We start from the raw sequence: 24,996 nt of genomic DNA, 5'->3' as shown, positions 1-24,996 counted from the left end.
TCAATAGCAAAACATTTTTATTTTACACGAACAGCTAAACAAAAATTAAACCATACAGGACATGGAACTTTTTGTCTCCTTAACAAAATCTACAAAGATAATTACAGCACAAAACTTAAAAAAAAGTCTGTACAAGGTCAAGGAATAAACCTTACAAAAAACATTAAATATTGCACTTGGTTTCTAGAACATTTTGGATTTTTAAAATATTTATTCCTAATTTTTAAATTAGGAAACAAATTGAATACTGGACTACAAAGTCCTTTTTTTCTTACATTAGGGATCGATCAATATTTAACAAATATATATTTAAAAAAAACATTCTTACACCAATTCAGTTTCAGCAAATACATCTATACCTGAAGTATTGAGAACTCCATTCAAATAACTGCACTCAAGATCTGAAAAGCAAAGAAAAACTGAGCATTATGAGTAATGACCAGCCCTCTTTGGCCAATGAAGGGTGCAGAATAATATTGATCAATCCCTTTTTAATTTTGTAATTTTTCTTATATGGAATCAGGTTTCATACCTGCTGTAGACATTAGCAATTGTTGATCCCTAATTTTGAAAATAAAAAGAAATGAGGATTGCCCAAATGGAAACATCAAATGCCCTATAATGCCAACTACCCCACAAAACAATTTGTAAATTGGGGCACTCGCAAAATGTTGTGAACCTCAATGCCCTCCATCCACAACGCAACAGAACAATACACAGCAGAATAACCACAGTCAAACCCTTCTACATATCTATTCCATGTTTGTGCTGCACTTGTGTCAATACAGAATAGCATACTTCAGTTGAATTTGTATTCTTCACAAAAAGGCCACTCGTGGAATAAGACCACTTGTACTCAATCCTACGACTGATCGAACTGGAAGAGCTTGACTTTCTTTTGCAACAGAAATGCCCATTACTGGTTCTAAAAGTTTCAGCCGTGGTGAAACTTGCGACATCCAATACTAAACAAAGTGTTTAGGTTCTTCAGACTTTTAGATTATCTAGAACTGCTTGAATTTCTTTTCTGGAAATAGGTTGACCAAATCTTGACCCACTTCACTGGGAACAGGGTAACAAAATATGGAAGGGGAGAAAGTAATGCTTCATTGCGAGAGCAAATATTATGGTCAAATGAGGTGTTGGTCATGGGGAGAGAAAAAGGAATTCAAAATCCATCCATATTTTGCAAGTGTCCCTTGCTTTAAAACAGTGCAATTTAATCAATACACATTAAAAAAAAAAGAATACCAACAATTTGGCAAGTGACAAATTCACCTGAGATTTGAGTGTTTTAGGCAGTCTGAAACACAAAACTACTCTGTATATTGTAGAAATGCAACAAATAGGAGTAACGACAAAATACATAGCTCCCAACAATAGAAAATGTACCTAGAATCTTCTCTGTAGCCTTATTCCAGGTTTTTGATCAGTTGCTATTCTACTACAATAGGCTGCAAAAGAACAAATATTGGCTTGAAGGCATTTGATGTTTTAAAAGAAGCCACAAGTAGGTTGGTGTTGCAAGGCCTGTCTGAGGCGACAATACTGAGCACGTGCAAAGCAGGTACAGTCCAGGCTACATAACATCAGTGCATTGTCAGTTTTGTACACTGCTGACTTGATCTTTGAACTGTGCAGACCCCAGAAGAAAAAGAAAATCAATAACTTGAAGTCTGCAGCCTGCAATTCACCACAACCAAAAGTAAAAATAAACAGCCATCTTCAAGACTGAATGGAATATGAAGCGCAACACAAGCACTGAATAATATGTGCAAATTTCCATTAAGGTTGAGAACCCCAGTAGAATGGTGTGAATGTCATGAGACTGTGGCCACTGTCCACTTCAGCTGCTTCTTGGATGTGCCACATGAAAACATTAGCATTTCCTCCAGCATCTTCAGCAGCTTCCTGTCTGGGCCACAGATTTTCGGTTTCATTAGCACAAGTTGTCTCTGTCTATCCACTGTTATAAAACATCACCGTTTTTTTTCTTTGCGTCGAGTCTTCCGTCCTCAACAGTGCAGCGATGCATTTTAAACCATCGTGAAAGAATAGGCTCGATAGCCACACAAAACCCATCAGCGGGAGGAACAGCATGGGTTTATCTCTCGGTTCTGATTTGCCTGATCTGGATTAGGGTCAATCTGTGAAATAAAAATAATTAAAATTATAAACAAATAAATATACAGACAGATTCCCAGCACACAGTCTGAATGAGAATAACAATACTTAGCTAACATGCAGCAAAGGGCCCTGGAAACATATGCTGGGAATTACTTGGTGACCTTTTTTGGTGTTTGCTATAGCGTGATATTGAGCCACTCAGACCAAGTTTGACCTCTGGTCCATGTCTTAACCAGATCCTGCCAGCCAGTCAATGTGTCAGGAGAGGATGGAGAAAACCAGGATTGACAATGCAACACAACAAAAAAAAATGTTTTGGTGTAAAAGATAGATGGGTGGGATTGGTTCATTATAAAAGGATAGTCTAATGTTTGACACTAACGGCTGTTTCCCTGTTCCTAAAAATTCCAGGCCAGGAATTTCCTCAAAAATATAACTGATGGTTTATATCAAAATTTGCCATTGCCAAAATTTGCAAATGTCATTAGCATATACCAGAAATTTAAAACCACCATAAAACAAGTACACATCAGTAAAAAGAATCTGAAGAAAGCAAGAGATGTATTCCATATTCTTTGAACACATGAAAATTAAATGTTTGAGGCCATCAAACCATACTTTATACACGTAAGGCACAAATCTTTAAGAACATGCAATTGCAGATGTTTTTAATGCAACTCATGCTGATGCAGTTACAAATGCATTCAAAGATCCAGTGTAGGTCTCAGTGAGCAAAAAGGAAAGTAAAAGAGCCTAAATATTTTTTTGCTTTTTGGTTTTGGTTAAGTGATTGCTGTACCAGCATTTAGAAGAGAGGACAGAGTTTTGCTAGTGAGCAGCAAATAGTTTCTGGAGAAGTTTCAATGAATTGATGCAAAAGATTCAGGAAATTAATAACCAGGACTTTGGTACCAAAGGCATAATTTCACAAGTCTGCAGATGACACAAAGCTTGGCAATGTAGTAAATGAGGATAGAAGCAGGATTCAGGAAAATGGAAACAGACTGGTGAAATGGGTCAACACATGGCACATGAAACTGAATGCAGAAAAAGTGTGAAGTGATGCATTTTGGAAGGAAAAACAATGAGAAGCAATACAAGCTAAAATAGCACAGTCTTAAAAGGGGTGCAGGAACCTAGGTGATTATACAAACCTATGAAAGGTGGCAGGACAAAAGTTTATAAGGCTGTTAAAAAAGCATATAGGATCTTGGCTTTATAAATAGAGGCAGAGGCTTTGATATTAGTAACACGCCATTTAAAAAATGAAAAATGTGCAAAATGACACCAATACAACACACGTGTTTCCTTCTCTCTGCCAGTGGATATCAGTGCAGCCGAATGGTCCATTGTAAAGTGATGGGACACAATTTACATTTTAAAAATCGGGCTCCCACAGCGTAGTTAGATGTTCAATTTAAAATTAACAGCTGTTGAATGGGCTACTCAGGGTTGGGAAACTCAGAGAAAGGCAGACAGGAGCTACCCCTCCCCAAAATTAGTGTTTCTTTCAGCACTGTGTGGGCAAGGAGGGGCATGAATGTGCTGCCCAGGCTTCACACGGAAGTCCCTGGTCTCTCCCCAGGTCTTGCAATTGCAGGCATCTCAGACAGAAGCGCCATCTTCTGCTGCCAGTTTGGCTGGACTCCATCAGGAAATGGGAGTGATAAAGCATTCAGGAGGTCTTTGTCCTTAGCCTTGCCAGGTTCTTTGGCTGTTTCGGCCTCATCTTGGTGAGGCCACAGCTGGAGTACTGTGTGCAGTTCTGGTCGCCACATTATAGGAAGGATGTGATTGCACTGGAGGGGGTGCAGAGGAGATTCACCAGGATGTTGCCTGGGATGAAACATTTAAGTTATGAAGAGAGGTTGGATAGACTTAGGTTGTTTTTGTTGGAGCAGAGAAGCCTGAGGGGCGACCTGATCGAGGTGTACAAGATTATGAGAGGCATGGACTGGGTGGATAGGGAGCAGCTGTTCCCCTTAGTTGAAGGGTCAGTCACGAGCAGCCATAAGTTCAAGGTGAGGGGCAGGAGCTTTAGAGGGGATGTCAGGAAAAACTTATTTACCCAGAGAGTGGTGACAGTCTGGAATGCGCTGCCTGGGACGGTGATGGAGGCGGGTTGCTTCACATCCTTTAAAAAAGTACCTGGATGAGCACTTGGCACATCATAACATTCAAGGCTATGGGCCAATTGCTGGCAAATGGGATTAGGTAGGTAAGTCAGGTGTTTCTCACGTGTCGGTGCAGACTCGATGGGCCGAAGGGCCTCTTCTGCCCTGTGTGATTCTGTTATCTGCACCCTTCCCACAAATACACAAAAAAAGGAAGTTATGCCAATTCTTCATAAAGCACTGTGTCTAATTCTGGGCACCAAATTTAAGAAAGGATGTCAGGGCCTTGAAGATAACATGGAGAGCGTTCAGTGAAATGGTACCAGGAATGAGGGGTTTTATTTACCTGTTGAGATTGGGCTGGGGCTGCTCTCCCGAGAGCAGAGAGTATTAAGGAGAGATTTAATGGAGGTATTTGGAATTAGGATGTTTATTGTTGAGTAAATATAGAGAGAAATTGTTTCCCCTGGTAGAAGAGCTAGCAATTAGAGGACACAAATTTAAACTTGATAGAAGTTTTCAAAATCATGAGGGGCCTGGACAGAGTAGATAGGGAGAAACTATTCCCACTTGTAAACGGATCGAGAACCAGAGGGCACAGTTTTAAAGTGTTTTGCAAAAGAAGCAAATGTGAGGTGAGAAAAAACTGTTTCGCACAGCAAGTAGTTAGGGCATGGAATGCACTGCCTGGAGGTGTAGTGGGGGCAGGTTCAACTGAGGCATTCAAGAGGGCACTGGATGATTATTTAAATAAAAACAATCTGCAGGGTTACAGGGAAAAGGCAGGAGATTGGCACGAAGTTAAAATGCTCAGAGAACTGGTGCAGACACAATGGGCCAAATGGCCTCCTTCGACACCGTAACAATTCTGTGATTCTGTGGGTGCAAGATATGGCATGAATTTAAGAAGTCATGTGTCCTGATGTTCTGGATTTTGAAGGGATAGCTGCCCACATCTAAAAGTCTATTTACAAAGTTGCCCAACACAGGATATTATTGATCAAATAAATCCATTGAGAAGAAGAAGCGAGTAATTACTAGTTGATTGCTCCTGTGACTTGCTTTTAGGAGGCATTATCTCATCTCTCTAGTAATGTAGTACATAGAAGGGATAATACAACCAGCTGCAATCTAGGACGTGCTGTCGATAGACTGAGGTACATGCCGACACTGGTGCATTCGGGGAGCTGTTACCCACCAGTGTAACAATGAGGCATTTTTCAAATGGTTAGTTGAGCATCTTCACATGAAACTCAGGCCCCAGGCACCAGCCAGGGACAGGTTTGGGCAGGGGATGCCTTTGGTGTTTCTAATACATCAGGTCTGGTTTTGTGGGTAGGTTCAGAACTGAGCAACATCTATCCTAATTCTTTGTTTTACACAAGATCTTCAATAATATTGATTCTGTGTACTTAAATTCCAATTAATAAGGTCTCCACATTCCGATTCTTCCAAATAACCTAAAAGACTCTTACCTCCGAATATACAGGTGGAGGCTGGTACCTAAATTCTTGGATATAGGCAAACAATGGTCCCTCAAACACTCTTTCTAATTCATCCCGTACTGCCGCGGTAGCCAGGTTATTTCGTCGCTGCTGCTCGGAAACAATTTCTGCATAGCTGGGTGGAGCTAAATAGAAAACACAGCCATGTGTCATTATCGAACAGGAATTGCACTGGTTCAATCAACTGCAATGGCAACATAACACACAATTCTACAGTTCGACTTTTATGAGAACTTAGTAAAACATACAGTACTTCACTGCTGGGTTTATTTATGATTTTTGTTCTGCTTTTTTGCTTCTCCTCCTCTTCAGGCATGGACTCTTGTGGTGTACAGTTCCAAAGCCATTGGTTATTCATTGCCCAAGTAGCGACTCTTCACTTGACAACACAGACAGTAGACGTCAGGAGGCTGATCACCCATCTTGTGCCATGCAAGAATTTCTAGTTTCTCCTTGTGGTTTGGACGGTCACATATATAGGGAGCGGTGCCAGCCCAAGCTCCAAGATTTGGAGAGTGCTTGGCGGCTGGAATCACTACAGGGCATCCGTGAGACTCAAGAGCTTCATGGATTGCATATTTCCTGAGGTGGTCACCTCAGAGCTTAAAATGTGCAAACAGAGAGGGAATGAGTGACAGCCAGAAGGTCAAGGAAGACCAGGCAGGGACCCCATGAGTGCATCTCACTGTCCAGCCAGTGTTTAGTTCTGAATACTGGTGAGATTGACAGTTCCTCTGGAGAGTGCAGCCAGACCCAAGTCCACGACATCGTGGCTCAGGTGTACAGGGAGCAGGTGAGAAAGAAGAGTGGAAGACCAATAGTGGTACGGGACTTGGTAATGAAGAAAACAGCCAGGTTCTTCTGTGGCTGTAGCCGTGACTCCAGAGTTGTCAGTTGCCTCCCTGGTGCCAGGGTCATGGATGTCATTGAGTGACGACAGAACATTCTGAAGGGAGAGAGTGAGCAACCAAAGGACATAGTTCATAATCGGCATCGAGATGGGCAGAAAGACGGGGGGAGGTCTTGAATGCAGAGTTTAGGGAGCTGGGAGAGAGACTGAAAAGCAGGGCTTCAAAAAACATATTAATCTCTGGATTACTCCCTGTGCAACATGCTTGAGTGTGCTAGAAATAGGAAGATAGAGCTGATGAATATATGACTACAGAGATGGTGCAGGGGGGAGGGCTTTAGATTTCTGAGGCATTGAGACCATTTCTGGGAAGGTAGGACCTGTGCAGGCTAATGGGTTGCACCTCAAAAAGGGCTGGGACCATTATCCTTACAAGTGGTTTTGCTAGTGCTGCTGGTAGGGGTTTTAACTAGCTTGGCAGGGGAATGGGAACCAGAGGAGTAGAGTCAGAAAGGAGAGGAGTAAAGTTGGAAATGGAAGTTGCAGAAAATTAATATAAGTGTGCTTGTAATGCAGAGGAAACAAAGGGCAGAAAATAAACATAGGAATTTAGCAGTGTTAAATGGTTCGATGCAAGAAGTCTAGGGAGCAAGCAGGTGAGCTGAGAGCACAGATCGACACCTTTGAGTATGATGACATAGCTATTACTGAGACATGGCTGAAAGGGCAGGAATGACAGCTCAATATTTTGCTTACAGGGTTTTCAGACAAGATAGCAAGGGGGATTAAAAAAAGTAGGGGAGTTGTAATTTTGATTACAGAAACAATTATAGCTGTGAGGAGGGATGATACGCTAGAAGGGTCATCAAATGAGTCCATATGGGTTGAACTGAGGAATAATAAAATGGGGCAATCACACCACTGGGAATGCACTATGCACCGCACCCCACTGAACAGTCAGAAGGAAAAAAGGAAAGCAGAAGTGTAGGCAAATCTCCGAGAAGTGCAAAAATAATAGGGCAGTAATAGCAAGGGGATTTCAACTAGCCTAATCTTAACTGGGATAGAATTAGTGTGAAAGACACAGTGAGAGCAGAATTCTTAAAACGAATGCAGGAGAACTTTAGCCAGTATGTAGCAAGCCCAACAAGATGGAACCCCTAACCCTAACCCTTTGCACAAATATAGTATGGAATTATTTTGACTCTGTAAAGAAAATTGGTAGATGGAAGGGGTATCAGTTTAGCGGAAGTGGTCATAGTTCAGTTAGTTAGATTTAAAAGTTCTTAATTTACTAAGCTGAGATGTGATTTAGCTAAAGTGGACTGGAAACAGTTACTTGAATGTAAATCAGTGCCACATCAATGGGAGGAATTCAAGGAAGAGATAATGAGGGTTCAGGGTAAGTCTGTATCCTTAAAGTACAGGGTGGACTAACAAATCCAGAGCCCTCTGGATGACAAAGGCTGGAAGAGAATAAAGAAGAAGGGAAACATGATAGATATTCAGGTCTCAATACCGCAGAAAACCTAGAGGAATATATATAGTGTAGGGGGGAAATTGAAAAGAAAATTTGGAAGGCAAAAGAGGACATTAAAAATATTAGCAGGTAAATTCAAGGAAAACTCAAAGATTTTTTTATAAATACATAAAGAGCAAGTGGAAAACTAAATAAAGATTATGGACCATAAGGGTAACCTGTGTGTGTGTAGGTCTTGGTATAGTTCTTAATTAATGAATCTGTTTTCACAAAAAAAGGGATATTACAGCATTGCAATCAGGGAGGAGGAGTGCAAAATATTAGATAAAATTAATAGTGAAAGAGGAAGTATTAAGGGACTTAACATCTTTGGAAGTGGATAAATGCCTAGGTCTGGACAAAATGTATCCTAGGCTGGTAAGGGAAGCAACAGAAGATATAGCAGAGTCTCCGCCCATTGTTTCCCAATCCTCCCTGGCTACCAGTGTGGTGCCGAGGTCCAGAGGACAGCTTACATTGAATAACTGTTTAAAAAGGGAGCGACTGACAAATTAAAAATCAGTCAGCCTAACCTCAGTGGTAGAAAAATTATTGAAAAAATTCTGAGGAACAGAATAAAATCTTCATTTAGAAAAACACGGATTAGTTAGGGGAAGGTCATGTCGGACTAATGTGACTGAATTTTCTGAGGTAATAACAAGGAGCGCCAATGAGGGCAGTGCATATGATGTTGGCAATCAGGGATTTTAGTAAAGTTTTTGATAAAGTCCCACAAGGCAGATTGCTCACCAAAGTAAAAGTTATGGGATCCTTGGCAAAGTGGCAAGTTGGATCCAAAATTGGCTCAGAGGCAGTATGCAAAGGGTAATGTTCAATGGGCGTTTTTGTGACTGGAAGGCTGTCTCCATTGAGTTTTTGTAGGGCTCACGACTAGGCCCCAAACTATATCAGTGATTTGGAGTTGAATAAAGGAGGGCATGATTAGTAGTAATAGTAGGGGATTTTAAATACCCAAATATTATCAAGGATAGGAAGGAGCAAAATTCTACTTGAGCCAGTACGTAAAAAGCCCAACAAGGAAGGAGGCAGTTCTGGAGAGAGTGCGCGTGAGGGGGAGTGGGGGGGGAGGAGGGTGAGAGCGTGCGCGGGGAGGAGGGGGGAGGAGGGCGAGAGAGCACGAGGGGGGAGGGGGGAGGAGGGCGAGAGCGCGCGTGCACGGGGGGGAGGAGGGCGAGGGCGAGAGCGCGCGCGTGAGGGGGGAGGAGGGCGAGGGCACACGCGCGCGAGGAGGGGGAGGAGGGCGAGAGCACGCGCGCAAGGGGGGGAGAGTGCGTGAGAGGGAGAGAGAGTGCGCAAGAGAGAACTAGCAGGTTTAGTGGCCTTACAAGTGGATACATCTGCAGGCCAGATAAGATGTATCCCAGTCTGTTGACGGAGGCAAGGGAACAGATATCAGGGGCCCTGCCAGTAATTTTCAAACCCTCTCTAGCCGCAGGTGAGGTGCCAGAGGGCTGCTAACGTTGTCCCATAATTTAAAAAGGGAGGAAAGAATAGACTTAGAAATTACAGGCCAGTCTAACCTTGGTGGTGGGGAAGTTACTAGAAAGGATTCTGAGGGACAGAATATATCTGCACTTGGAGAGACAAAGATTAATTAGGTATAGCCAGGTAACCAAGAGTGTTGATGAGTGTAATGCATTTGATGTGGTATAAATGGACTTTAGCAAAGCTTTTTATAAGATCCCTCATGGCAGTCTTGTCAAGAAAGTAAAAGCCCATAGCATCCAAGGCAAAGTGGCACATTGGATCCAAAATTGCCAGGAAGCAGAGGGTGATGGTACAGGGATATTTGTGTGACTGGAAGTCCATTTCCAATGAGATTCCACAGGACTCGGTGCTGGGGCCCTTGCTGTTTGTGTGCATAAATGATTTGGACTTAAATGTAGGGTGTATGATCAAGAAGTTCACAGATGACAAAAAATTGGTAGGATGGTAAATAGTGAGGATAGGTATAAACTGCAGGAGGATATCAATGGACTGGTCAGGTGGGCAGAGCAGTGGCAAATAGAATTCAACCCAAAAAGTGTAAGGTACTGCACTTGGGAAGGGCTAACAAGGCAAGGGATTACACTATGAATGGTAGCACCCTAGGGAGTATTGAAGATCAGAGGGACCTCGTGTGGCTATCTACAGATCCTTGAAGGTAGCAGCACAGGTAGATAAGGTGGTTAAGAAGGCATCTGGGATACTTGTCTTTATTAGCCAAGGCATAGAATACAAGAGCAGGGAGGCCATGCTGGAACTGTATAAAACGCTAGTTAGGCCACAACTGGAGTACTGCGTGGGGTTCTGGTCACCACATTCTTGGAAGGATATGACTGCACTGGACAGGGCGCAGAAGAGATGTACCAGAATACTGCATGGGCTGGAGGGTCTGAGCTATGAGGAAAGATTGGATAGGCCAGGGTTGTTTTCCTTGGACCAGCGAAGGTTGAGGGGGGATCTGATAGAAGTGCATAAAGATTATGAGGGGCATAGATAGGATGGATAGGAAGGCACTTTTTTCATTAGTAGAGGGATCAATAGTCAGGGGGCATAGATTTAAGCTAAGAGGTAGAAGGCAAAGAGAGGAGTTGTGGAGAAAATTTTTCATCCAGAGGGTGGTGGGAGTCTGGAACTCATTGCCTGAAAGGGTGGTTGAGTCAGAAACTCTCGTAACATTTAAGAAGTATTTAGATATTCACTTGCGTTGCCATAGCCTTCAGGGCTTTGGGCCAAGCGCTGGAAAATGGGATTAGTGTAGTCAGGTCTTTGTTGACTGGCGCGGACATGAATGGCCTCCTTTTGTGCTAAGTCTACGATTGCGAAGTCTGCAGATGATACAAGTATTGGCCATATGGTTGATAATGAAGAAGAAAGCTGTAAACTGCAGGAATATGTTAATGGATTAATTAGGTGGCCAGAACAGTGGTAAATCCTGAAAAGTACGAGGTAACGTATTTGGGAAGGACAGGCAAGACACGGGAATTCATAATAAATGGTAGGTTACTGAGAAGTGTTGAGGAACAGTGGGACCTTGGGACTACATATCCAAAGATTCCTGAAGGGGCTGGACAGGTAGATAAGGTGGACAAGAAAGCATACGGGATGCCATTATTGGCTGAGACATAGAAAATAAGAGGTGGGAGGTTATACTGTATAACTGTATAAAACACTCATTAGGCCACAGCTGGAGTAATGCATGCAGTTCTGGTCACCGCACTATAGGAAAGATGTGATTGCATTAGAGACGGCACAGAGGAGATTTATGCAGATGTTTTCAGGACTGGAGAATTTTAATTATGAGGAAATTTAGAGAGGCTGAGTTGTTTTATTTGGAGCAGAGATGGTGGAGGAGAAATGTAATTTAAGTGTAAAAAGTTATGAGGGGCCTAGACAAGAGTGGATAGGAAGGTTCTATTTTCCTTGGTTGGGGGGTCCATCATTAGGTGGCATAGATTTAGGGTTAGAGGTAGGGGGCTTACAGGGCACTGAAGGGGAATTTGTTTTCACACAGAGGGAGATCACTGCCTGAAAGGTAGAGGCAGAAAGGCTCATAATATGTAGAAGTACTTGGATATGCACTTCAAATGCCGTAACCTGCAAGGCCATGGACCAAGAGCTGGAAAGTGGGTTTAAGCTGGACGACTTGCTGTGAGCTGGCACAGACATGATGGGCCAAATGTTCACCTACTGTCCTGTAAATTTCTATGAATAAAATGCATCCCTGTTGCATCCAATCCAAACATTCACATGTTTATGTTTTCCAACAGATGCAACTGCTCAGCACACACAAGCAGTAAGCCCTGCTGATTTCTTTTTAAATATGCCCCTTTAGCCAATTGCAGTGCAATAAATTGTAGCACAGTTGAGGTTAGCTAACTCTGCACAGGCCAGTAATCCAGCCTACTAGTTTATCCAACTAAAATGTTACATTGGGTGATCATTCTATCCAGTTGGCTAAAGGGAAACTGCCCTATAATGGATTACATTTTTGCCAGAACTTGTTCTTACCTTCAGGTCTTTCAGGCAGTGCGAGGCTTAACCAGTTCAAATTCACGCTACACTGGCTGCTAACGCTGGATGTTCGGCTGCCGAAGGGATGCAAGGGAATTGTACCAATAACTAATGGTAAATTCAGGGTTAAATTCATTGCTCCAGGGATATCCACATAGACCTAAGGGAAAAAAAGAGTTGAAAGTTTTAATCACTGACACTTGTTTTTTTCCACCCCTCCCAAATTTTCTCCCCTTACCCCTCCTTTTCAGAGGGTGGTAACTTATGCTGGAGCAAGGTTCCAATGGTAGCAGTACAGCCCTCTGGTACCTCACCCAAGTGACTATTTTTCACATGAACACCTGGATAATGAAGATCAGTGAGCTATTCCATTTTTGGGGTCCAACTAATCCAGTTTCCAATATATATCCATCCACATGCACCTCCAGCATGGTTCTTGGATAGCAATCTGGAGTGGGAAACTTGATCAGTTTTGTTTTCTTTTCATATTAAAAGAAAACTACCATTCCCCAGTTCCTGGAACCATCGAGGCCAAAGGTAGTGCCTTCACCAATGTCTGGCAGATATCACCTAACTCGACAGAGCTGGAATCAAAACATGTGAGCTTCATGGTTTGCACAACTCAATAACATACCATCGCGTGCATTAACCCATTGAGCTTTGGGAGAAGGCACTGCAATTTACCTCTGAACGCTGTGTTACTGAAAAGACAAAGTTAAACTACAAAACTTGTGATCAGAAATATACAGGTAATTCAGATGTATATATTAGTAAATTATTTGTAAAAATATATAGGCCTCATCCCTCGTAAAAGTCTTTGTCGACTGAAACTCATGCATCTTGCATGGTTTCTGAAGGATTGTGCTATATACATTGCATTTTTGAACCATTCCTTAATGGCATGCAAGTTTCAAATAAAGATTTCCCCTCAAATTTCTTCCCCTCCTTCCATCGAAGGCAGTGGCTCTTGTTGTCTAATAGTCTACTGGTGCCCTTCAACATTTTGCCCAAGTAATCATTCTTCATTTAGGATCCTAGATAGAAATCAGTTGTAGGCTATTTAACAACACAGAGCATCAAAACCAAACCTGGTCCTGTTCTCAACTGATGGTCACATGTTTAAGACAACAGTAGAGGTACTGAACAGTGATCAGGAAACAACCCTGATTGATTTCCACAATACCTCCCCTCCCCCCACTCAATTCCCTCAGCCCAGGTGCACTAGACACCCAAATGATTATGTTCCTTGTTGGTTGAGATCAGCTTAACTCAGCACAGGCTAAATAATCAAATTGGTAACTTTGATGTGTCCTGGTTTAGTTGGTAATGCTTTTACCCTTTAGGCACCTGTGTGATCTCTTTGAAATGCAAATGCAAAAATGAAACAAAATTTTTAAAAAGTGAAAGTATCCCTTTACATAAATGTTTCAGCCATCGGAGCTGAAAAATCTTGCATGAGCTGAAGATCAGCAAGTAAAAGGGAAAATAAATTGATACACAATTTGCCAAGTTTTACTACAGGGCTGTTTTCAAATTCAGTACATTACATTCGTCACTGAACTACTCCAGTGTTTTACAGAAAGGAAATTTTGATTTGACTACACAGCAACAGGTGATGTGGTTTTTAATGACGCAGTCACTACTAAATTCCCCTCAGGAAACCACAGTTAACCTCAAGCTCACACATTTTTGCAAAAGGACATGAATAAATGTTAGTTTCTTAAACTTGTTACACATCACAGTAATGTACCCTAGAATGGTCACAGTTAAACTAACCCACCAAGAAAAAAAAAATATGCAGCAGAACTTTAAACTAGCAGGCTCCTATAGAGAAAGGACAATTCTTCTAAAATATAAAATGACACTATTCCCAAGACAGTGTATTACCAATCTCAACCGGGCCAGTGGAGGAGGGATAAGTGGAAGCTAACTGTCTCCCCATAAGAATAATAAAAAAAAAATGTTTTAACAGTTTTAAAAACAGGGCAAGTCACCCCGCGCACCTCCTGGCAGCCGGTTACAGAGCGGCATTGGCCTGGGAGCAGGTCACCTTCACGCCCTCTTGGCCGGGATGTAGTGCGTGGTGATCTAGAGAAGGGAGAAAATAATTTTTTAAATGGGAAAGAAATACATACAAACATTGAAAAGACATTTTATTCAATTTTTTTTCTTCATCTTATAAACACCTGCATTCACAAACGTTACCTGCAGAAAAGGGAATTTTGCGCTCTTCAAACTTACAGCAGGAAACCTAAAAAAGGGTTAGGAAAAATATCAAGACCATGAAAATTTCCCATTCAGTTACTTGGGCTTTCCTTGACAGCCAGTTTCTCAGCCTTGGTCAAGATATAAGGAGGAAACTGGCTGGGAAAGGATCCCCACCTATCTCAGATGTTTCTAAAAAACTAAACATCCTATCCAAATATTGAGCTGGACTTGGGGATGGGCAAAGAGAAGAAAAATAAAGGGGAGGAAAAACTAAAGCAAGAGAAAAATGATAGCACAGTAAACCTCCTTCTCTGAAGGACTGGTGTTACCAATGAAATGCTTTTCAATGTCCTGATTTTGCAATGTCAGCACACAAAACTGTAATCAAGAAACCACCTACCGTCAGTGAGTATTCCACACGAATTATACTGCAGTCTACAATCGAGGGTGACACTGGCGGAATTTTCAGTAGTTTTCCATTCCAACTTTCTGTTTTTCCAGATGACAGTGATTCACCTCGCAAGTTGGCTACAAGGTGCTTAACTTCCTTCATTTTCCCTTTGGCATAGAAAGTCTGTGTTTGGTAAATGGCTGCCTTTGGCACTACCATACGGGAAGAACAATTCTCAATTTCAGCAAATATGTGAATTGATTCACCTGTGCAAGAAGAGCACACCCATACACACACAAATGTAAATCATATTATGCACTGTTTCTGGAATATGCATTGTCTCATTTAACATAACAGTTTAGAGTTCTGTTTCAATTAACATCTAATGCATCAACCCATTGATCTATAGTATTCTGTATTAATAATATTTGGCTTTAACAAGCAAAGTCACATCTATTAAAATTACAATGAGTAACACTGGTCTCAGCATTAACAATGGAAATCAGGAGCCATTTTGTCCTTTTCAGTTAAAACATTACTAGGGGGAGTGATAAAAGGGACACATTTTAATTAATTTATTGTAATTAAAAGCCAAGATTTGAAAAGAGGCACTTGTAGAATTTGGAAAACTAATTAACTAAATTTGATTATTATTGATGTAAAGAATCTTCCCTGCACAAATCTCTCTGATCCTTTCCTGAAATGGCAACTCATGCCAAGATATGGTCCCATTACCACCAGCAACCCTCTGGTAGTGATCTGGACATGCAGACTGGTCAGTCTGGTGCTGGCAAAGGATGATATATTGTGGCAGGCAATTTGATAAATTTGAGAAAGGCTATTCGATGACAGCCAAGCCTAATCCTCTCCTAAACAGAAGAATGTACATGTGCACTTTCCAGTAAGGGTGGTTGGAAGTAGGGGTAATTGGATAGCAATTTTGGAATGTGAAGCTTGGCTAAATTTTTCTGTCTTAGTCCATACACACTGAAATCAGTTGTAGCACCAATACTGCCGCCTGGCTGAAATCAGTTAATTTAGCATAGACCAAGGATTTATTTCATTTTCGGTGCTCCAGATTTTTACCTGGTGTGTAGCCCTTCCGTTCGATTTTGGCACTTAGGGATATTGGGCCTGAGGAACAGAACCAGCAACAAAGAGTTTTCTCTTTTGTGCCTGCCTGTGGTGACTGCAAAAAGAACAGAAAGCACAGTAAATACCCCTGCTCCCCTTCAGAACAGACAGTCTCTCAGGATGATATATGGAGCTACAGCAAAATACCTGAAAATCTCTGCTATACACTTTTTAAGTGCAAAGTATTAATGATTGTACAGAGAATTTTACTACAGGCATTTTATCAATTTGCACGTTGCACAAAAGTGCTTAATGTCAGTCTCCTAGCTAGTGCACAGTATCCCACCACCCTTAATGGACAAGTTAAAATTAGTATCACTGAAACACAACTGATCAGAAATGTTTTAGTTTGTTCTGAACTGTTTAAAGTTCAAATTTTAAGTACTGTTCTCAAAATAGCCTCGACTGCCATGAATATTTAGAGAAAGGGTAATCAGCGCTAGGGTTTAGAAGAATGTGAGACAATTATGAACTTTCATTAAAATCAAATTAAGTATATTCATTGGTTTAGGGAAAAAAAATCTGCTCCCAATCATTACCCAGTGATGTACTGCTAGAAATGCAAGTACCTATCAGTTAATGGCTGGATAGAGCATAGTTATGATGACCTCCAGGCTGGAATAGTCTTACTTTTATATGGTTATACTCTTTAACTGCTTGTTCTGAGACATTTATAGTCTGAACTGTGGAAATGCACTCTGCTAGAACAACTACGGGGGGAACCAAAATATTACAATTTTTCACTTGTGCAGCTTGTTGCTCTTTTATAGTCTACCTGTTTTCACTAAAACTGTTACGTAAACAAGTGAAAAAATGGCATGTAAAATCAAATTTATTTTAAAAAATGAGCCAAGCTCAATGTGAAAAGTTTAATTGCTGACATTACTTCACTTTGGATTAATCAGGATTGGAGTTAAAATAAAATCTGCATAGCATGGTGTAGATAGGGTTTACAAATTCTAGTGAATAAGCAGCATTTTCTTTTTAAAACATGATGAATGTGTCTGTTTCATAAGTGTTCTTGTCTGGAGAAACAATTTAATCTTTTGGAAGAATTTGTAGCACTATTGTAGTTAAAAAGGTTCACAATCTTTGATGGGAAATGACTGATAAATAGTTGCTAGCTTCATTGTTCTGCTTAAATTGAAATGCAAGTCTTTAAAATAATCATCTAAGCTTAACTAAAATAGCAATTGTTTCATAGAAGTTCAATGACAATATTTTCTCTTTAAAGCTTTCTAATAATTGTAGCTTAGCTGTTTCAACCAGTAGAGAATAATCATTTTGTTTTATTGTAACCAGTTGGTTTCAATTATTGGGAACACTATATTAATGTCTTGCATCTTTTAAATTGAATTACATATGTCCATGTCCAAATAAATCTATTGAATTTTATATTGGTGAGCTTGCAAAGGTTTCTAGTGCTTACCAGCAACAATGGAGTGTTAATGTCAATGTGTTCAAAGACTGTAAATTCCTTCTTCACTTTCATTACCAGCATCCATGGCCTGTGCAGTTCAGCTTTCACCCAATAGCGCACACTGCCATATTTGCCTTCAAAGGAGGTAGCTAATGGTCTGTCAAGAAAAAACAGATCAAAAGGCAATGGCCACAAATAGTATGGTACTAATTTGCAACAACAAAATCATCTTCCAATTGGGATAGTGCATCAGTCAAGAGATACTTATAGACAGCTTAGTTGGTTGAAATAATTTTGATTACAAGTACAATATCTCAGGTCCCTTCTTTTGTCATACTGTAAATCCCTTATGAATATTTTCAGGTATGTAACTGTAGCAAGAGAAGAGGGCATAAGTTAGAAAAGAAGAGTGCAACACCTGCCCCTTTACTTCCCCTCTCCTCATCGTCCAAGGGCCCAAACATCCTTTCAAGTGAAGCATCATTTCACTTGCACTTCCCTCAATTTAGTCTACTGCATTCGCTGTTCCCAATGCGGTTTCCTCTACATTGGAGAGACCAAACGCAGACTGGGTGACCGCTTTGTGGAACACCTGCGGTCTGTCCACAAGCATGACCCAGACCTCCCTGTTGCTTGCTATTTCAACACTCCACTCTGTTCTCATGCCCACATGTCCGTCGTTGGCCTGTTGCAATATTCCAGTGAAGCTCAATGCAAACTGGAGGAACAGCACCTCATCTTCCGATTAGGCACTTTACAGCCTTCTGAACTGAATATTGAGTTCAACAACTTTAGATCATGAACTCTCTCCTCCATCCCCACCCACTTTCTGATCCCCCTTTTTTCCAATAATTTATATAGATTTTTCTTTTCCCACATATTTCCATTATTTTTAAATGTATTTCCATCCATTGTTTTATCTCTACCTTTTAGCCTATTTCGATCCCTTCCCTTCACCCCACCCCACCCCCACTAGGGCAATCTGTACCTTGCTTGTCCTGCTTTCTACCCTTAATTAGCACATTCCTTAGATAATATCGCCACCTTCAACACCTTTTTGTCATTTTGGCTATTTCCACCTATTAATGGCCCTCTATCTGGCTCTACTTGTTCCATCCTCCCCCCCTCCCCATTAAACCAGCTTATATTTCACCTCTTTTCTATTTTTCCTTAGTTCTGTTGAAGAGTCATACAGACTCGAAACGTTAACTGTGTTCCTCTCCACAGATGCTGTCAGACCTGCTGAGTTTTTCCAGGTATTTTTATTTTTGATTTCCAGCATCTGCAGTTTTTTGCTTTTATCTTAAGTTAGAAGAGAGATGTCTGAGGGTATACAGGAAAGATCATTAAGATTATGAAAGATATTGATAGGACAGATGCAGAGAGAATGTTTCCATGTAAATAAAAGTACAGGCATACATAAACACACATATATATACCCACATATACATATGCCACTAATAAATCCAATAGGAGAATTCAGAAGAAACGTATTTATCTGTAGAGTGGTTACAATGTGGAACTCGCTACCACAGGGTGTAGTACGACAAGCAGCATAGATGCATTTAAAGGGAAGCTACATCAACGCAAGGGAGAGAGGAGCAGAAGATTACGTTAGTAGGGTTAAATGAAGTGGGCTGAAAGGGGGTCCATGAGCAGTGTAAACACCAGCATGGACCAAATTGCCTGTTTCCATGCTGTATATTACATGTATTTCTACACTGAGGTGATTATTTGAATTGCAAATAAAATAGAAAAATAAGGGGAGGCCAGAACATGGGACACGTTAAAAAAGACTCAGTGATGGGAAGACCTTAGGGTTGTTATCGTGAAAGGTAAGATTAAAAAGGTTTTGTACAAGGAATGAGGGAAACCTCAGATAAGCAGATTTGTGATACAAATCTACAATTATATACATATTCATGTTTTTTATTTGGAATTTACTCCAAGGAATAAATCATATAGAAACAGTAAAGGTGCAAATCTTACATCTGTGGAAGCTCAAAGCTGAATGGGTATTCATGTCTGCCTGAAGGTATAGTGGTGAGGTCTTCTTCAGAATCATCATCATCTGAAAAAAAAGGATGAAATAATTAGAAGCAGCAAACCAATTATTTTACAGATTACGTAAATGTCTACAGACAATACTTTCCAATTGATAAGATGAATTAGTATCCAAAGAAAAGTGATCTACTTTGTAACACATCAACATCCCTCAGTATTTTTAAACAGGTCCAACTTAGAGAAATATGACATTTGTATTGGAAAAGTAACTTCTAGACAACTTTAAAACTCAAGGGTATGCAATAAATGTACCTGGCACAGTTTAGGAAAATGTGATGCAAACATGAACAAGTCCTGCTCCAATTTAGTTTACATTAGCAATATTTTAATAAATTTTACAAATAGCTGTATCCTCCAATTTTTAAAATTCTTAGAATGTGGATGTTGCTAGCAAATCTGCCATTTAATACCCAACCCTAGTTGCCCTGAGAGGGCCTTCTTTCTGAATTGTTGGTAGCAGTTTAATATAACTGAGTGGCATGCTACAGGACTTCAGGGGGCAGTTAAGAGTCAACCATAATGGTATGTGGTGCAGGAGACACATATAGGCTAGCCAAAGTAATGTGGGCTTCCTTCCCAAAGAAGACATTGTGATTTTTTTTCATGGAAGTGCTGAAACAATACAGATAGGCTGCATTGTTCAAGTGCCAATTATAACTATATTATATCACTAACCTTTTGTTAGTAGAAAGGCAGTGAATGTAGACCAGAATTCTAAAAATCTAACTCTAGAGTAGTTGATATTCAAGCAGGAAACAGAACAAAAACTAGTGATGCTCTTGCGGTCTATAAATAGGTTGCAATAGTGCAATTAACAAACCCTCCCCCCTCCCAGCAAATGACAGCAATGGACCTGTTACCCCTCCAGGAAATGTCCAAGGTACAGTAAGGCTGATTGTTTTAAGAGTTACTAGGCGATCTCTAGCGTTGTTTGAAGTAGTCCTATCAGGAGCCACAAGGTCGGAGCAGCTCCACCCTTGCACAGCCACGGTTGAGCCTTTGGGATTTTAATTTTAAATGATAAATAATTTGACCTTCCTTATTCTCCGCAATGACGTAACTGTTTAAACTACCTCGAGTCCTTTCCATATTAAGTTATACGTTTCCTGACAAGCACCAGGATTAAAAAACACAGCAAATTCTGCAACAACCTGATGCTGGTTTCTATTTACTGACACCCCATTTCCAACACTGCACCTGTCTATTGGAATTGAGATTCCCTCAATCTTCCCCAGAACATTACACTGGAGATTAAAATCCGTGTTTTAATAGAGATTATGAATTTTATTTTTACAAAAGCTGTCAAATCGTGACTAGAATCGTGCAATCCCAACATCATGCTGCAATATAAGGGCAATTTCTATTTATTAATTCATGGTTTTAAAAAAATGTTTCAGAGCAATGTTACATTTTTAAAATAAAATGCTGTATTAATTAAGCCTTTTTTTTGTGTGTGTATAACTTTGTTTTCCTGTAAGATTCTGCTCGGGATTCAATGCCTTTCTTCCTCTCCCCTTTTCTGCCAGCTCAGCACGCTAGGCTTTGCAGTGAAGCGGTAAACAAGTAGCGAGCTGTCAATCAGCAGCAGCAGGCAGGCAGCGGAGAGAGCCGGCCTGAACCGGAGCGAACAGCCCAGCGCAGCCGCAACCACATGGTATTCATCAGCACAGAGTACAGCCTAACCTGCTGAGGGAGAGGCTGAAACAAGAGCAATGGGAGGGAGGGGCTAGAGTCACAGCACATTGAGCAGACAGCTGTACAAACTGCAATTGCTCCTGAATGCATAATCGCAGATGATTATTATTCTCTTTTTTAAAAAGACGTTTTGTCATGGGATTTTGATTGTTTTTTTTGTTTTTAAACGCCAAAAAATGTTTTGGACCCGTGATTCCAGCATTACAGGATCCAAATGACATTGATTATTCAGTGTATTTAACTGAAGATATGATTCTGGCGTTGTAACTCTCAGGAATGAAATGGCAGTAATTATACAATACATTCTAATCAATGTTGTATTTCTGCCACGTCCCTGATACTAAATCCATACTTCACTGCTGTACTTTTTTTTTAAAAAAAACCTTGAACTCTTAAGATTTTTTTGCAAAAGCTGATGACTGGAGCAGAGCAAACGAGATGATAGACAGCTCCACTGACCAATGGAAAGTTAACAAGCGCCTTAGCAACAGTCTAACAAACAGCAGCACCAATCGGCAGAGCGGGGAGGGGCAACTGCAACAAAGCTAAGCTGAACGACAGAAACTTGGGCAAGATACAGAACACGAAACTTAATTGCAAAAAAGGTTGAAAATGTACTACAGTGTAAAATACCCATTGTGATCATTCGACGGTGTGCGCTACAGCTTGAGGAATTACACAAGTGATCAATATTTGTTTTAAGAGGAAATAAAATTAATGTGCCTTTTCACTCAGCAGGGTTTGAGCAAATAATCGTTATTTGTGCTCTTAACCCATTAATTGAACCCCAGAGGGACTTCAAATTGGATGCATAAATGTATAGGAAAAAATATACAGGCAACATTTTAACATATTCCTAAAATATCCACGAATTTAGATTCAATTAACGCAATTTCATAGTGGAAGCTTTGCAAATTGAATATGGTGGTACGATATCAGAACTATACCCATACGTGTATTAAAAAGGGTCATTTCAAGGAAAATATGGATTTTCATTTGATAATATACGTAAAAAACAAAGGTGCAAAGCAGCTGTTGCAAATTGTTTTTCTGCAAAATAGCATTAAGTCATCCTCACCATCTGACGGTGTAAACCAATGAGCGAAGAGAAGACTCACAGCCCCCCTTCTTCCCCCAATGCTTGTCCCAAACAGGATTGAACCGCTTTGAACAAAGGGTGGAAACTTAGGAAAACAACTAACCTTTTTTTTAAAAAAATGTTACCGAATGTACAATAGATTTGTAATTATTTAATACATGATTTATAATTACAATAGTATTGGGTCAAGAGATGTCATTGTAGAAATCCACAATATAAAATCCATTTTGATGTCATAGCAGCTCATCTAAGTGATAGTACGTGTCGAATGATAGTAACATGTTACTGTAACCTCTCCTACATAACACATTTAAATAAAATACAACCGTTGCATCAAATTATTTTTTTTTAAAAAGGCACATTTTCGAAAACATCTTCGGACTGTAAAATTCAAGGACTTAGTCTGGAAGCCATTGCACGCACACAGGGCATTATATAAATTACTGCAATTCTGAAAAAGACATTCAGGCATTTAATTTCTATTGTAATATACACAACTCTAGGTTTCTAAATCTAAGCTGCAATTTAAAAAACAAGAAAAGCTTAAGTGGGTGAAGTTTATGTCGACATTATTCAATAGCTAGTGATTTTTGCGTTTGTATCACATATTACACAATGACGAGCATAATCATAGAGACAAAAGGGGGTTAAACCCCCATGAATCGATGCAGGAGAATTGCAACAAAACCAGCGAGATATTGACACGAATATTTGTTTTAGGGCATTTGTTATCCACCCTGTGCAACATCTCACTACTCATTGGCAAACAAATTGGCAATGAAAGGTGAGCCACAGGATACCGAACTTTTACATCTGTGAAGTAATGTCGGATGGATTTTTTTTGTTTACCGCATATCTTAATACTGAGCATTTTATAACTTATTAAAAACGCACTATTCCGAATATCCAATGATCTGCCCTGCATTGCTCACATTTTACAGTAGGGTTACAGTAAGCTGCACAAAGACTTTAAACAATGCAAACTTCCAGATCATATTTTATTTATTACAATTCCAAGCTTACCTCTCTCATGTCCGATTAATAGGTCTTTGTGGTTGAAATACTCTACTTCTTCAGTGTAGTTTTGAGTGTAAGCAGTATTAGAACCAGCGTTTCTCGATTCCGTCCAGCGCACTTTCGCCTGTCCTCTCGCATGGATTGTTAGAGATCTCGCCCGGATTTCACCAGTAACTTCTATAATCACCCGTCCAGAGACTGAATCTCCGCTGGCATAGACGGGGATATTATTATCATTAGGACAGTCATAGCTTATTGTAAAACTCTTCACCTTTCCCAGCACCATAGTTATATATCTATATAGATATGTGTGTGACTATAAAAAAATGTACAAAAAAAATGAAGATCTGAAAAGTGGGATCTTCACCACTGATCAATGCCTTCGGCTGCAAAAGCTGCAGGCGCGACCACTGCAATATTAAAAAGGAGCATCTGGATTTGGACAGTCAGAGATGCTGTTGCCCAGCTTTTGGTCTGTACAAAAGACGGGGATATCATACCTACCACCTCACTTAAAACGGTTTTTGTGAAAAACAACCCCAGTGCGCCTGTGCATGATTCACTCTGCTTCCGCCTTGTGAGTCTGAAGCTGGTGCCAGCTGATCAACAGCTGATTGAGGTCATTCCCTCTAGGTTCGCTTTTTGCCTTCATCAGAGCAAACCAGCAGCACTTGGCAACGTATATAACACCCACTTTTCTTTTTTCTGCACGCACTTTTAAAAATGTTATTATATCAACCTTCATAATGTATTTCTCCAAGGCAATTTTTGCATTAATACGGTTGCAAAATGCAATTAATTCAGTCAATTCTATGCTCAAGGCGGATTAGCGCCACTCCCAGGCTTGTTACAGTAGCACATGGATCACGTAGCATATATCCGCAGCACTCCAGTGTTGCATTATTCGTCTATGTTATGTAAATGAAATTCGGAGGCTTTATTCTACACGTTAAAATAGACACAATCATTGTTGAAGGATAATGCAAAATAGTAGACAACACGAAGCACGGTCGCTGCAATAGTTACACCCAAAATGTAAGGTCATGATTCTTCCCTTTAGTCTTCTGGACCTTGACGACACCGTGTGGCTAAAGCAGGTAACAGCCAAGTACAAACTTACTGTATAAAGTTAGGGACTTTTTACTCGGTATTTTTTGGCTTAGTTTCCATTCTCCCAAGACTTAACATCTGTTAAATTTATTACAACGTTCCAATCGTTACAACGTTACATTGTTTACAACGTTCAATCACAAGCACGTTTGTAGCCTCTCAAACTTGTATTTTTCAACTTTTCTGAACCATTTTATTTGCTTAGTTTTCTTTGGCTTTCAAAAATTCATCTACAGCTGTTAAATAATTCCAATACATAAATGATTTAAAAATATTTTTATTCAAAGGTTATAAAATTGAACACTTGAAAGTGAAATATATCCACCCAAAATGAGTTTGGTTTGACTTTTTAAACCGATGAACATAGGTACAGCAGTAGACTATTCAGCCTCTCAAACCTATTCTGACATTCAATTAGATTGTGGTTGATCTGTATCTTAATTCCATCTACTGGACTTGGTTTCATAGTGCTCAATAACTTACCTAACGAAAATCAATCAATCTCAGTTTTGAAATTTTCAATTGACCTAACCTCAGCAGTTTATTGGGGCAAAGAATTCCAGATTTCCACTCCCCTTTGTGAAGAAGTGCTTCCTGATCTCAGCCCTGCAGACCTCAAATCTAAATTGTAGGTTATATTCCCATTTCCTCACTAGAGGAAATAGATTATCTTTATTTAACCTATCGAGTCCTTTAATTGTCTTAGACACCTCAATTAGATACTTG

The 24,996-nt window shown here is 40.2% G+C and overlaps 1 protein-coding gene across 4 annotated transcripts; it reads right to left on the bottom strand.

The window, feature by feature from the left end:
• LOC121277433 (arrestin domain-containing protein 3) lies at positions 1 to 23,710 on the bottom strand. Of its 4 annotated transcripts, XR_005942876.1 has the most exons (10): positions 23,167 to 23,710; positions 19,275 to 19,356; positions 17,295 to 17,442; positions 15,818 to 15,920; positions 14,741 to 14,997; positions 14,338 to 14,383; positions 14,136 to 14,220; positions 12,130 to 12,292; positions 5,717 to 5,871; positions 1 to 2,147 (listed from the first exon to the last, which is right to left on the bottom strand). XR_005942876.1 is itself a non-coding variant. In XM_041186896.1 (8 exons), the coding sequence occupies exons 1-8, from the start codon at positions 23,444 to 23,446 to the stop codon at positions 2,082 to 2,084; spliced, it is 1,200 nt and encodes a 399-aa protein (XP_041042830.1). In that variant the 5' UTR covers positions 23,447 to 23,703; the 3' UTR covers positions 1 to 2,081. The 4 variants fall into 4 exon arrangements, 3 of the variants coding, with proteins under 3 accessions (XP_041042830.1, XP_041042829.1, XP_041042831.1); XM_041186896.1 differs by lacking the exons at positions 14,136 to 14,220; positions 14,338 to 14,383 and having other exon boundaries at positions 14,741 to 14,943; positions 23,167 to 23,703; XM_041186895.1 differs by lacking the exons at positions 14,136 to 14,220; positions 14,338 to 14,383 and having other exon boundaries at positions 23,167 to 23,701.
• Positions 23,711 to 24,996: the final 1,286 nt, after the last annotated feature.

The sequence above is a fragment of the Carcharodon carcharias genome, chromosome 4, assembly GCF_017639515.1.
Source record: "Carcharodon carcharias isolate sCarCar2 chromosome 4, sCarCar2.pri, whole genome shotgun sequence".
NCBI lineage: Eukaryota > Metazoa > Chordata > Chondrichthyes > Lamniformes > Lamnidae > Carcharodon > Carcharodon carcharias.
The sequence above is the reverse complement of the archived record's forward strand: the minus strand, read 5'-3'. Positions and strand labels throughout refer to the sequence as shown.

Coding starts and splice junctions, on each gene's coding strand:
- LOC121277433 (XM_041186895.1), bottom strand. CDS start 23,446: ATGGTGCTGGGAAAGGTGAAGAGTTTTACAATAAGCTATGACTGTCCT. Junction 19,357..23,166: donor ATTAATCGGACATGAGAGAG/GTAAGCTTGGAA, acceptor CTTTTTTTTCAG/ATGATGATGATTCTGAAGAA. Junction 5,872..12,129: donor ACTGCCTGAAAGACCTGAAG/GTAAGAACAAGT, acceptor TTTTCTATTTAG/CTCCACCCAGCTATGCAGAA.